Here is a 13,980-nt window from a genome sequence, read left to right on the forward strand (position 1 = left end):
CATTTGACCTGGATGCAAGTATAAACATAAGCAGGTTAATGTACATCAGACAAGGTTTGGAGGTAGRAATTGTTTACAGCTGGTCAAAAACTACGTCTTGAGGCTCAGTGTTCTGAGAATGGTATTTCTAAATCCTRTCCAAGGCTTAACTGCAGAGGGAGCTTTCCCCATAAGCAGGCTTCTTGTTGGTTTGGAATTTCTTACAATGTTTTTTTGGGTTTTTTTGTTTTTTTTTTCCCAGTTAGTTTTATGGATCTTACTGGGATTTAATCACAATTTCTAATACAGTGTTGGGACTGCACTTGGACACTTGTTTAACTGTGTGCATTGATCCCTTGGCTTTTAAAGGGATTTCTGAGTGTATTTATGCTAAAAACACATTTAAACCAACTGTGCTCTAGAATAGAATTATCTTGGCAGTGGGGGTCTCCAGTGCATTGTATTAATTGGATGGTTTGCTCCCAGGTCAGGTAACCTAGTGAGGAGGGATTTAACCAGGTCTGTGGTCTTAGCTAGATCCACTGTTCTCACCCTGAATGGGACCAGGCAGCCCCAGATTYGGTGTTTGACCTCTGTGCCTTTGTAAGGACTCTTCAGGATTCTAAAAAATGTGCCCAGTTCCACAGATACTTATATCAGGGAATTGAAACCACCATGGCTGTGTGCTGCAGAGGATAATTTGTTTAGCACTATCTACTTTAGCTTCACCATGGCCAGTTTGAATTTTAACTTCAGCTGCATGTGAAGCTCTCAGCTYAAAGAGCAGGACTGTGCATTTGAGRTTGACCTCTTTTTATGGGATCATTATAAATATGGGACTTATGTAGGTTGCTACCAAAATGCAGTAATGACCAAGAACGATTATTTYTCCTCATGCAAAATGTCCCTCAGGCCCACAGGACTGTTCCTGCAGAGCTGGAAGGATTTCCTCCTGAAGCATTGCTCAGAGTATTTTAAGTGATTTGTAGCAAAGGTATCAGTATCACATGAGCTGGGTGAATTCCTTGGACTAATCCAACCTTTAAACCTCCTAGTTGCCAGATCCTATTCATTTTCTGCTAAAACTTGTAGAGACTTCCACAAGGGAAGTTCAGCACCAGGAGTGGAAGACTAGATGGAGCCTAATGTTGAAACATCTAACTGTGTTTCTTCTAAATTATGGAACAATTAAGGATATCTGATTTTCCCAGGACAAGTTAGCTGCACTATACTTACCTAAACACTATGAAGTACAATACCAAAATGTAGTATTTTTTCCATCCGTGAATTTTTGCCATTTTAAAATTGACTAAGTCTGGTCAGAGGATGCACTCTGATTTCAGTCCTTTCATTAGGTCTGTTATTCTTACTGTTTGTCAGAGCAGTTCTTCAAGGGGCATACAGGAAGGTGCAAAATAGTGATGGTTCTGCTGTTCCCTCCCCTGTGCTCTCCTGTTTGCATCTCACTGGCATTGGCAGGCATGGCTYAGGCAGCACCTGCTTTTCTGACTGCTGGATTCTTCTTCCATGGCCATCTAATTTTTGAAAACAAAACAGGTATTTTGCTTTGAAAACTAAAGTGTAACTTTCCGAGGTTAGCTTTTTTGGAAAAATGGATTCAGACGGAAATGGTCTTTCTAAATTATAGGTTTAAAATTACCCTACCATTATACAACAGTTTGGCACTCCTCCAGAAAACTGAAGACGTTTRGAACCTTTTCCACTGAAATGATAATTGCCCAATGAAAACAGGATTTGGGGAAACATAAACTGACATCAAGCTACTCCTTTTTGCTATAAATTGTATTGACTCTGCACTATTGCAAAATTGCTTTTGATGATTTGACCATGGAAGAATGTAGCGAAAGAGTCTTATTAMCCCACTACCGTGTGCAGGGAAATTGCAATGCATCTACACAAACCTGAGCTTAGACAAGACTTTCCACTGACATCAAACAACTTTGCCTTTCGTGCTCAGAGCTGCACAGGCCATTATTAAAATATCTTTAAACTCCTTAACARCCAGGTGTTTCCTTTGTGTGGCAGAATAAGTCGCTTCTTCGACCAAAGTTTCAGTATTTGGTTTGTTTACTCCAACTTGCATTTAAGTCAGTGAAGGACATGAAATGAAAAGTTTGAGTCTGACACTGAAAAAGAAATAGATATTTATATGAAGTATCATTTCCCCCATAAAACTCCCCGCTGCAGGATATCATGGAGTTTACTAGTGTACTGGAAATAATTTAGGAAGTTTTGAAGATTTAGATCAGCAAACGGGTGTGTGTGTGTGTGTGTAAATAGATAAATAGATGTACAGARGTTTGGAAGAACAGGCTTAATGCCCAGTGGATCCTATCTATGAGCACTGAAGTGCCCAAGTGAATTGGAAAAACAAACTTTCCCATGGACTGTGAGTGATTTCTTTGTTTGTCTCAGTTTGCCTACCTACTTTATGTTACAGCATGGAAAGGCTTGTATTTTCCTCTRTGTATGAGAGTAAAAGATGGATGTTAGTTGGGAAGCCTGTCGGGCTGGTAATAGTGAACTGTCAGGGGCTGACAACATATGAATGGAGTTACCTTGGAGATGCAACAGAAGATCAACAACTAGACGTTGAGGTTTTAATGAATGTCTGCCAAGCGAGGCAGAACGTGTGAAAACAACGTGGCTGGTCCTGGAAACAAAGGACTGAGGTGCTGGGGTGCAGGAGGAACTCACAGAAAAGGACGAATGGTGTAAGGGCACATGTGAAGTTGCCTGGGGACTCTGAGCCCAGAGGAGCTGTTTGGAAACATTTTTTCTGTGTGTGTTGTTCGCAGTCACTCAGGAAACCATTGGCAGGACCATGAGAAGGGGCAGCCTTACAGTGTTGACTTKTGGCTGATAATGGTATCAATAGCCTGCTGCAAGCATTCACAGMGAACAAAATCACTTAAATGACAAGAGTAAGAGATTCTGGCTTACATAACACCAAACAGCCCAATTTACTGATAAAAGCAAGAGTTAATTTTCAGTCTTCTTCTGAAATGCCTTCTCTGTCTAGTCCCTGCTTATAGCATAAACTCCCAAATGCATCCTAGACTGACTTCAGGTAAGTTTGAGGTGCCTGTGGATCAGTAAAGCAAAAGTTTTGTGTGTGTGTGTGTGTGTGTGTGTGTGTGTGTGTGTGTGTGTGTGTGTGTTCAATAAAAGGATGTCACTTGAGTGCCATTGAATCAGCTGAGATACAGGGAAAATGATGAGTGTGCATAGATGTGTAGATTCTGTACATCTGCCACATTATTTACCGAGATGTGTTTTACAATTACATCTGATGGGGCAAAGCACTGAGTGCTCACTTCTAAACTAGAGCTCCTTTCCACCTTTTGCAAATGGACATAAGGCTTGGTTGGATTGAGGTCTTCAGAGGATGGATAATGCTTTCTGTGAATGGAATGTGGGGGGCCAGAAGTGCTGTTTGGGGACAGGACTAAGTCGTTTAGTTCAGCACCAAGAAGTTCAATCAGCCCCATTCTCCTGAAATGGGTTCTTCTAGGGCTTGGTGGGTGGGCCAGCAGGAGTATTTTATTGCTGCAGTTTTGAAGCTGACTTTTTCTGGAGGGGTTTGCTGGTCATGAGGTCAACACTGGTCTCAAGGGGGCTCCAAGAGACTGGTCTTTTCCACAAATGCACAGTGAATTAGCTTCTTTACACAGTGACCTTGTGGTAGACCTATTTCAGATATAAAAAAWTACTTGAAATGTGGGTGGCTTTTTTGTATAATCACTTCCTATCCTTCTACCTTGAGGGTGATTTTTTTCCCCATAGTTACACTGTTGTCTTCAGGAAAGACTGTGTTTTGTGGCTTTGGGAAATGTGCTCTCTGCTCTGTGAGAATTTGTTGTATTTGTTGGAGCCTTGCAATGCAGGCCGCTACTTCCTGACTCCTGTCAAGGAARACTACTCAGATTTGGGACAACTGGGGGGTTGTTTCCTCCATCAGTATGGAAAAGGGCAGAGTGGGACTCCTGGCTCCTGTCCCCTAATGAGATCTCACTTTGTTCGAGGCCAGCAAATTCTAGAGCTGGAACCCTTATCTCAGGTCCCTGTGCCATCAGGTTACCATCTGGTGATTCCGTATTAAATGCTGAAGCTATGCATGCTTGCTTTRTCACAGGCTTGGGTGGACATAAAGACTCCCATTACAGAAAGGTCTAACAGGTCAATCTGGCTTCCTGAAGAGTGCCATCAAGGAAGTAGCATCAACACCAAAGTGATTTCCATGGTAGCTCAGGGAAACGTTGGAAAAACATTTTGCCTCATGAGGGGGTAATCRCAAATGTTTGCATATAGCAGCATGGTGTGCCTAAAGTTATAGGTTCTTGATTGTTTCAGTGGGAGGAAGAGTGTTTGCTGTATCCATGTATTTTCCTGAGTGGATGAGAACATTCATGCCAGCAGGGAATTTGGTCCCCTGRGAGTAAGACTGAAGGTGTCTGCCTGTCTGGCCATCAGTATGCTGGAGACTTACTCAGAAAATGGGACCTGACAGATATGCTCTGCTGCACGAAACTGAGCAGCATTAATGGTGTTGCCAAATTTAACTTGCAGCCATCGTCCGAACTGTTTCTCATTAGCTGTCCCGGCTGTGTCACTGCTGCTGACRGGAACTGGCCTCCACAACCTGCTCTGTAAACACTTTCCAGAGCTCAGCTTGGACAATGATTATGATTATGCTGCTGTGAGTCTCTTGGGTTGGATCTGGGTCCATCTGTAGGAAAGGATTACAAAACAGGAGGCTCATATCATCACAGTTTGTTTATGGTGGTTTTGGGAAATGCTGGAGCAGCGGTACAGCTCAGATCTTTCCATTGAAGCCTGCAGATTCTGTGTGGAGAACCTGTCTGCTCTGCWCTGCAGTAGCACTGATCTTTGTCCAGAAGCTATTTGGGTATTTTTGGCTGCACTTTGGAGAAATTCATTCAGTCTAATGGCATTTCAAAGAGGAAAAACAAAAGTATCTAAGAGCTTGAGGTTTGAAAAGTTGGCTGTTTTASGCTGGGTGGAATTCTGAATGGAAAAATGGTGTGGATTTCTGCTATGCAGAGCAAGTTGTCCAGACCTGTGGCGCTACCTCCTGTCAGTTAAACACTATGTAAAAACTGCAGGATGGCTGCTACTAAATGCTCATATTAAGTTGCATTTCATAGGTTAAAGATCACCTGTAGCCCCAGAAATAAACATGTATACTGTGTTACTTTGAATTAATTTCCATTAGCAATATTAGCTACCTGTTTTGCAAGTGCTGTAGATCATTTTAATAATACGATAAAAAAGCCACTCTCTAATAAAGTCAGAAGGTTGTAAGACTTTTACAGAATGAAAGCTGGTTTAGGGTGAGTACAGGAGATGACCAGGCAGCTGAACATGCAGCCCAGGGTTTTTTTTCATTTTTCTTTGGCTGATGGAAATCCTGAGAGTGAGTAGGGCATCAGGCACTTAATATCGTGCCTTAATATTGTTGTCAACAACTTAGCAACTTAATGTTGTTGTCACTCAGGAGAGATTTGCTTACTAGTGATAGCTTATTTACTTAATTAAAGTCAAATGGTGGTTTTAGATGCTGGAACTGTTTGACCCTGTTTTGTGAAAGTCCATTGATGCAACAGTCTATGTTTATGAAAAGCTGAAAGTGTGAGAAATAAGGTAAATTTTGCAAGGGGCCTGGCTTGGGAGGAGATGCTCTTGTCATTCCTGCCAGGTTGTCTGCATTGGGATCAGAGTGGTGAATCACGGTAACGTCAAGGGAGCACATTACATTTTCTTCTGTTCTCCGTATGGAGATGGCCAATGTGGGTCCCACAGGGACGATGATCCAAGCGCTGTTGTTGGCCAGGTCATGTTTGCATGAAGTGTTGGGGGAAAGACCTAATGCAAAACCTTTGACCAGACCTGTGTCCCCTTGCAGAGATGCACTGGATGCTGCCAGCGAGCTTTATAATCAAGTTGATGAGCGCGTTCACCGACTGGTGATGCTGTCAAACAAGCGCATCCAGGAACTGGAGATGGTGATGGAGTTCGAGAAAGTGGAAGAGTGTTTTAAGGAGGTAAGGCCAACCTGTTGGTTCCAGTGACTGCTGCCCTCTGATTGTGTGTCCCATAGCACACGCTGGGCCTGTTGGTCCCTTGTGTGAAGGTGTACAAGTGATGCTTAATCTTCAGAAAGAACAACTGAACATGAGAATTTGAGATAGAGTTTCAGAAGTGCTGAGAAGCAAGCCACTTATTTCCCTGGTATCTCTTGATGCCAGGTGAAAGTCTCCTGGCTCCTTTCTAGGTGGGGATCAGTCAAATCCCATAAACATCTGTGAAGTGGCTCATAGGTAAGCAATACAGTTGGAGGTTGGGTGTCTTTTTTGACCCTCCCAGTGAGACTGTTGATGAGGCATTCTTCATATTTCACCTTGAGAAGCAGCAGAGCAATGACAACAAGCTGATGACAAGTCTGCATGTCTCCTCTGGGCTGGAGCTCCTGTGGGGTTTGCTGACATCCTGCTGCTGAATATCCCTGCCCTGTCCTGTGCTCTGTTGTTTAGATTCCTGTGCTGTTCCCAGGTCCCTGATATCTGATAAGCCCAGGCCACTCCTTCCCCTCTGGGTGCAGCACCATGCACACTCGTTTTGCCATTGGGTGCAGCCCTCTATATAGACTCTTCAGGCCAAGTCCTAAGCCACTTGTCCTTAGCCCAAAAGCCATGCTCAATCTCCCACACCCTGCACTTCTGTGCAGGACCATCAACTTCCCTTCATTTGGTGCTTGTTGAAAGTCTTGGCATGGGATAACTGAAGCAAATAGGTACTGGCTTTCAGAAAGTCTTTTGAAACCTTTAGCCATATTGACAGAACCTCAAAAAGTCATAAAGCASCTCAGGTCTGAGCATCCTACAAGAGCTGATCAGTCCTTTCAGTGTTGCACATCCCAGATGTTGTGTCCTTAAAAATCAGTATTAGGACCAGTTTCACCATTGCTCTTCTGGGATTCTGGGCTCCTGTCCTCTGGTGGGAATTGGATTTGCAAGGGAGACTGCAGCCTACCTGTTRTTTTCACAGGCCAGGGTGGATCTTGGAGTTTTAATGACTTCCCATTTGAAGGTAGACACTCAGGCGCTATGCGGGATGTGCTCAGGACRAGAAGTGTGTTGCAAGAACCTGGTGGAGACTCTCTTAAACACACAGGTTCCTAACACCAAATAGAATTGAAAAAAGGCACAAAAGCACTGCAACCTATCCCTGCTTTAAGCTGAACTTTATTTTTTTGTTGAAYTGTGTAACACTGACTGCTCCCAGCTTACTTGGGTTGTAGATGAGTAATGATGTCATTATGATGTAACTGCTCCTGCTGTTGAGCCTCTGTGGGAGCTCTAGGCAGCAGTGCCCCTCTGCAGTACTGAGAACCTTCCCCCATCTCTTCCTCTTGCCAGTGGCTTGTTCCTTGTCACCTTCTCACAGTCCACAAAACTGTGAGTTTGTCCTTGACTGTGGGGCTGAGTTGGACTATGGTTCAGATGATACAGGAAAACAGGATGCGTGGGCGTTAGGAAGTACTTAGTCTGTCCTTTCCCTCAGGTGCATTTATGCCTGGAGCATTGCAGACAAGTTTACCAGCCTGTTTTTAAAACCTACTGATGATGGASATGCTGTGTTATGCTGCCTGGCCTCCTATGACTGCTTTGCTTTTAGGATGCTCTTGCTAGTCAGTCCTCTACCCCTCCTTAAGGATATGAGCTGACAGCTGCAGTGGCCGAGCTCCACTGAGGAACCYGCAGTTAGTGCTCAGCTTTGTGCAAAGCTGCCTTCAGAAAACCAGTAGCTAKAAGTCCCAGAGAACCATGAAACATTGCAGATGGGGAGAATCCATTCACACTGATGTAGTTCATGTCCTGCCAGTCAAAAAAGGGAAGTGATGTAGGAAGCTGGCAGCAAGGAGATTTAATCCCAGTTGGGGGTAGCAATAATAGGAATGTCAGGTCAGCCTGCATGTTGCAGAGCTTGCTTTAGACCATGGCTTAYCCAAAACAGAGCCCAGGCAGCTGCTTGCCCTGTTTATGCCTAAGGCTAGTGAGCAATAGCAGAGCTTTGCAATTACTCTGTAACCTGAAGTGGAAAAACTCTTAGTAGGAGGCTCAGACTGAAATGGCAGGATGGGGGGGGAGAAGTCTACACACATTCTTTCCAGTAATGAGATGACCAGCATTATGAGAGCAGTTTCTTGCTCTTTCCACATAAAGGCCCACACTGGTGAGTAGCACAGGGTGACTAATAAGCGGGGCTTATCCCTTTTCTCTTAGGTCATCAGTTGGATTGAGAATGTTGGCAGAAAACGGCTAAAGGAAACTATCAACCTGGATGATTCTTTGGAGATGCTGCTTCAAGCAAAAAAGCACTTCAGGGAATTTGATCTTGTTGCCAGTGTAAGTGTCTTCGGATTGGAAAAATATATTCTCCATTGTCTGAGTTGGTAACGTGTGTCTTGTATGTGCTTAGCCACAATGCTAAGAGGGTTCATGACCAAAGTGTGTGTCATTCCTTCTCACTACATAGCATCCCTGCTCTCCTTTTGCAGACAAAGCCCCCAGTTCAACACTTAGTACAGGGCATTTGCCAGTCTTGGGGAAAATAACTATTGGATGAAAGATGTATTTTTTTTGCTACTCCTTTGATGTGCTTGTAACRCTGCTTTTTTTGATCATAATTGAGCCATGGTCTTGCTATGTAGGCCTTTACAAGTTGCTATGGGAGGAGTGTARATTGTAAGAGATCAGGCTTCAGAATTCCATGGTAAACAAAGACACCCCTGCTCATCTGATTTGAACCTTAAAAAATGGTCTAATCAGACCTAGCTCTTCATAGCCTTGAAGACTACTTGCTGTTGATTCCACATCTCTATCCTCATAAGCATTCCTTTTTGTTTTCAGGAATATTGCAGAAGGGGACAGGAAGCATTAAAGAAGATGAATCGATGGGAAGAATTTTCCTCTGTGGATGTGCGTTCTTACGTGGCAAAGCTGCAGACCTACAAAGATCAACTGGAGGACTTCTGCACCCAACTGGATGAAACCAGGCACCGAGTCTGTGAAACAGTCAGACTGTATGAATTCTTTGACAAGGTAAGACAAGGCAGCTGCTGCACAGAGAAGGGTGTAAAAAGTCTGCTTGAACTCAGTCCAGGGTGGATTGTTTATGAAAGGTGTGAAATGTAGTGTTTGCTCCATCAGGGAGCTGGATCTAAAACCTGCAGCAGTCCCCTCATGCTAATGTGTCTGCAGTGATTYGTTTCAAGTCAGTATGTGGGAGAAGGGGTGGGTGTGTGTTCCAGAAAATATTCACATCTGTTAAGCATAGAGGTTTCCTGCTGTCTGAGCTGGAGCTTTTTAACCCCTTTGATGTCTGCAGTGGGCAGAATTATGGCAGTGCTGGCTCTTCATGACAAGGGCCAAGAGTTTGCCTGCCTGTGTCCAGTCTTGGCCACCATGCCAAGGGTAGGCTGCCTGCATTTTCCTGCTATATCCTGACACACTGGTAAACTCAGCCTGTTGACCATCAGGTGTAGCACCCTGCTCTTTAGTCCTAAACATGGCCCAACTCCTCCCTTGTAGAGGCCTGCGTGAGGAAATGGAGACCAGAATGGAGTGCTGGGAACACTTGTTCCCAGTTGCTGAGGGAACAAGGGATCCCTGGATCATCACAGGGATCTGGGAAGCAGGAGGAGAGAATGTGTGTGGTGACTGTGCTGAGAGCCTGACCTTCTYACCTGTTTGGTTTTGTGCAAATGCACCCATTTAGCTGATCTGCAGTTGGATTTAGTGTTCTTTMATTTCTAAAGTTGCAGATGAATAAGCAGTAGGATTTTCTAAGTGCATTTTAAAATRCAGCTTTGGCAAGCACAGAGGGCCAGGGAGCCTGTGCTCCATTTATTCCACACTTGTACAAACATTGGGTATTGAAGTTCTCAAATTCCAGAAAGAATAGACACTAAAAGTTAAGCTGTACCAGATGTAGGTGCCACTTAGTTGCTGTCTCTGAGCTGCCTTGGCAGCCAGAAGTGCTCAGGGGAGGAGGGAGGAAATTCAGCTAAACATGCAAACATAGAAAAGCATCCTGTGTGAAGCAGAAAAGTGAAGAAGGCAGTCCAGAACACTGCTGTCAGGGCAATATGGATTGAGTTTGTTTCGTGATGCTCTGCAGGTCTGCTCTGGCTCATCTCTGCAGTTTGCTGCGCAGGTAGGGCACCCTCTTACTGTGGAAATGTGTAAGTTTTTTTTCACCCCAATGGAGAGAGAAGTGCTTCCCATGCCATAGGAGAATGGCAAGAACTTGTGCTCTGCTACCTTGCTGAACAGAGATGTTCAGGGGCTGCTCTGGTACCTGAACACCCCTTGCCATCATGGGGGATCCTGGGAAGGTTTTTCTCATGTTTCTTTTGATAAATTGAGGCACGCAAAAGCACCAAGCCTTGCTTGGCATGTTGCCAATTCTGCAGCCAAGCCAAACATTGATCCTRTGTGAAGCCTTCCAGACAGAGCTGSAYGTCTCTGGAGCACAAATGTGGACTGTAGCACATGATCATAGAGCTATACAATGGTTTRAGCTTGAAGGGATGTTAAAGGAATGATCTAGTTCCAACTTCCCTACCACAGGCAGGGATGCCACCCACTAGACCRGGTTGTTCTGAGCCCCATCCAATCTGGTCTTGAACAYTTGCAGTGTTGGGGGAGCCACGGCTTCTCAGGACARCCTGTGCCAGTGCCTCACCACCCTCACAGAGAAGAATTTCTTCCTAATATCCAATCTAATCCTGCCCTCTTGTCAGTTTGAAGCCATTCCTCCCTGTCCTGGCATTCCATGCCCTTGTCCAMAGTCCCTYTCYAGCTCTCTTAAGAGACCCTTCAGGTTCTGTAAGGTGGTCTAAGGTCTCCCTGAAGCCTTCTCTTCTCCGGCTGCTCCATGCTCTGTTCAGGCAKGGAAACAGCATTGTGATCGTAGCTTTGAGCTGTCAGGATAGTTGGACATGACTCAACAGCAGTGTGTTCCTCCACAGCTTCAAAGCCTTTTTAGARTGTGGGTCATTTCTAGGGATGAAAAATGCTGCATAGACCCCAACAGTGGCCTATTTATTTTCTGAGGGTGGGGCAGCTTCTTTTTGGTGGAGGAAACTCCAGAATGCAGGCCTTGGCAGCAGCAGCAGCCCTCTTTGTTGTGCCTTTCATGCTGCACAGCCCCGGTGAAAACAAAATTATAGTGGCATAGTGTGTTTGCACACTGCTTTGGCATGAAGGAGGGGCAGCTGGCTCAGGGAGAGAGGAGGTTTTCGATCTCACTGGTTTCAGTGGAACTATAAACAATGCTGATGGTGTAAATACACTGTGTGCGTATTGTGAACCAGTGGCCAACCGAAACCAGGAGTGTAGGGGGATACATCCTGCAKCTGTAGGAGCAGTGGAGAAATTGCTGCACAGCATGAAAATTCTTTCAGTGCCTATGAGTTTAATCTTCATCTTCAGAATGCTTTCTGCCTTTCCAAAGCAAAGTCAGTGGCATGGTCTGTGAGGTGGAGGATCAACAGAAGGTTTTAGCTAAACTGATTTCACTCTCTTCTGATACTGAGCCACTTTTGATCTTCCTGCAATGATCTTGTCAGTGTCTGCCTAACTCTCTTCTCTCTTCCCTAATATCTGAGGGAGTATCTACAGCAGGAGTCTACAATAAGCAATGTCCTTGATTTCTTTCTCGTAAAGAGCCTGCAGTGTGCCAAACCCCAGGATTTGGGGAGGAAGCCCAAGGATGCGTAAGCAATGTACACTGTGGTAATGAGCTGGCAAGCTCAGATCTCCACACATCTCAGCRTGTGCCAAGGGAGTGGAGCACCCACCATGGGGACCGCGGTGTTCATGGCTCACGTACCTCGTTGTCTACTGGGAATGAGAAGCTCTGTTGTGCTGGCCCTTCTCATTGTGGTGGGCAGCTGTTTCGTAGGGTGTTGGCCTGTGGCTGCCAGACAGGCCATGGGACAGGACAGCATAACCCCATATGGCCCACCAAGATGCTGTACTGGTTTTTTTCACTGCTTGGCAGTTCCTGAAGGCCTGTCAGAGCTCCCTGCAATGAGGCAGGCTGAGCTAGACCAGACCACATGGAGCTTGCACATGGGCTGGCAGGGTTCCCTCCCCAAAGCCAGGACTGGTGCCAAGCTGGATGTTTCCATTTGTTCCCACTTCCTTTTTACCAAGAGCCTTTGGTACCTGACAGAGGGTGCATGATGGCTGGGCTGAGGCAGGAGGAGCAGTGAAAGAAGCTGCCTTCCCTGCCTGTGACTGTGGGCTGGARGATTGTTTTTCGGTACCACAAACTCAATGTGGGCTTATTCGGGGACCTGCCATCTCCCTGTGGCTTCAAGCCTGGTCTGGCCACTGTCCCTTGTTTACTCAGTTCCAAGACTGCGTTGGGATCTGACACCACACAAAGCTTTGGGGAAAAAAAGTGAGAAGCTGAACAGGCAAGGGTGTGTGTGATGTACCAAAAGCATTGATGTCTGTTTTGTTCTGGGGTGCCTCCAAGGACAGTCCCTAGTATCCTTTCTCCTGCTCTCTATCCTGGCTTCACAATAACACTGCCAAAGGTATACCRTCAAGACCAAGAGCAGCCACAGCTCTCCTTGCTTATCTCATTAGCCTTCATGCTTTTTCCTTCCTCACAGTTTTTCTGGGTGAATTWTTTCCCAGAACACTCTTACATGCCATGCTCTTGAGTTTACTGTAAGTGAAGTGCAGGTTACCTGGACTGCAGGTTTGAAATTGCCCATGTGAGGGTTGCATGCCTTGTCAGGACTGGACACCTTACTTGCGGTAGCATGTCCAGAGCACACAGAACAGTCTCTACCAGGCTGGGATGACAGCCAGTCTTGCAGAAGGTCAGGAGTGAAGGTGCCTGATCCTTGCTGGCAAAAATCACTCTGGAAGAAARCACTGACCCAACCAGAACAGGCTTGTGTCCCATCGAACTGGCTCAGAACCTGCACATCCTCTGGCCATGTGGTGATGTGCCCAGGGCTGAACTGCCTGTGTCATTACAGGAGGGCCTGAGGCAGCTCCAGGGGCTTTTTCCTGCTTGTCAGGATGTTGTGTAAGATGTTGCCTCGTTGGTGCTCAGAGAAAGTATGGTCATTGCCCTGCTGTAGCTTGAGAGTCCCTTGCGGCTTGAGCACTTGCCTTATCTTTGCTTTCTGAGGGAAGCTGTTCAGCTTCAGTTGTCCGTGCTCAGGATTGGTGGAGCAAGATGGGTTGAGAAATGGTAGGGTATCCCATAGTGGGATTTCTTGGGCCTCTGTTCCACAAGCCATTGCTTCAGTGGTGTTCACTGCTACCCTTGGATYCTTTCCCTCAAAGGACCCCTGACCATCCACCTCTGCTGATTCTTGCTCCTYAGTCATCTGTCTTTTCTCTGCTGCACACAAGGAGCTTCTTCTGTACTCTGCTTGGGGAAGGCGGAATATTGCCCGATCCCTCTCCATCTGTGTTTTCATCTCCAGAGATAGGTTACCTGTTCTCACAGTTGGATCTGCCCCCACAGCGAGCTCTCCTCTGCTCTCCTCCTCAGCCACTTTGTTCTTTGTGGCTTAGAAAACAAAGCCTTTGGCAAGTGAAGGAGGTGCCTGCCCTTCCTGGGGGAGGGCCAGCTGGCCTGCATTTGATTATGGCAGTGCCTCCTCATCCCTCCCCATTGTCCTTGCTGCTGTAGGAATGCCAGCCTTTTTGCGCTCCATCCCGTGAGCAAGTGTTGCTGCTCTGGGGCCCAAAGAGGGGCTGGGGCCCTTCTTCCCATCGCTCTCGCCTCTCTGCACGTCTCCATGCACCTTTCCCTCCGAGTCGCATTCGCCCCATCCCGGCTCCGGCAGCAGACGGACACATCAAACCCTCTTGTAAGTACCAAGTGTGCAGCACTCCGGCTGACGTGTGAGCTGTATTG

General features: G+C 45.9%; 1 protein-coding gene across 5 annotated transcripts in view; it reads left to right on the forward strand.

Moving 5' to 3' along the window:
- Positions 1 to 13,980, forward strand: part of PLEKHG4 (pleckstrin homology and RhoGEF domain containing G4) — an 83,744-nt gene that overhangs the window by 49,284 nt on the left and 20,480 nt on the right. For all 5 annotated transcript variants that reach the window (XM_057376490.1, XM_057376491.1, XM_057376493.1 and 2 more), the window contains exons 11-13: positions 5,927 to 6,065; positions 8,307 to 8,429; positions 8,934 to 9,125. In XM_057376490.1, the coding sequence (XP_057232473.1) occupies positions 5,927 to 6,065; positions 8,307 to 8,429; positions 8,934 to 9,125 (454 nt within the window). The remainder of the gene's footprint in view (positions 1 to 5,926; positions 6,066 to 8,306; positions 8,430 to 8,933; positions 9,126 to 13,980) is intronic.

The sequence above is a fragment of the Malurus melanocephalus genome, unplaced genomic scaffold (assembly GCF_030028575.1).
Source record: "Malurus melanocephalus ecotype Western Australia unplaced genomic scaffold, MMel_1.1 scaffold_279, whole genome shotgun sequence".
In the NCBI taxonomy this organism is placed as follows: domain Eukaryota; kingdom Metazoa; phylum Chordata; class Aves; order Passeriformes; family Maluridae; genus Malurus; species Malurus melanocephalus.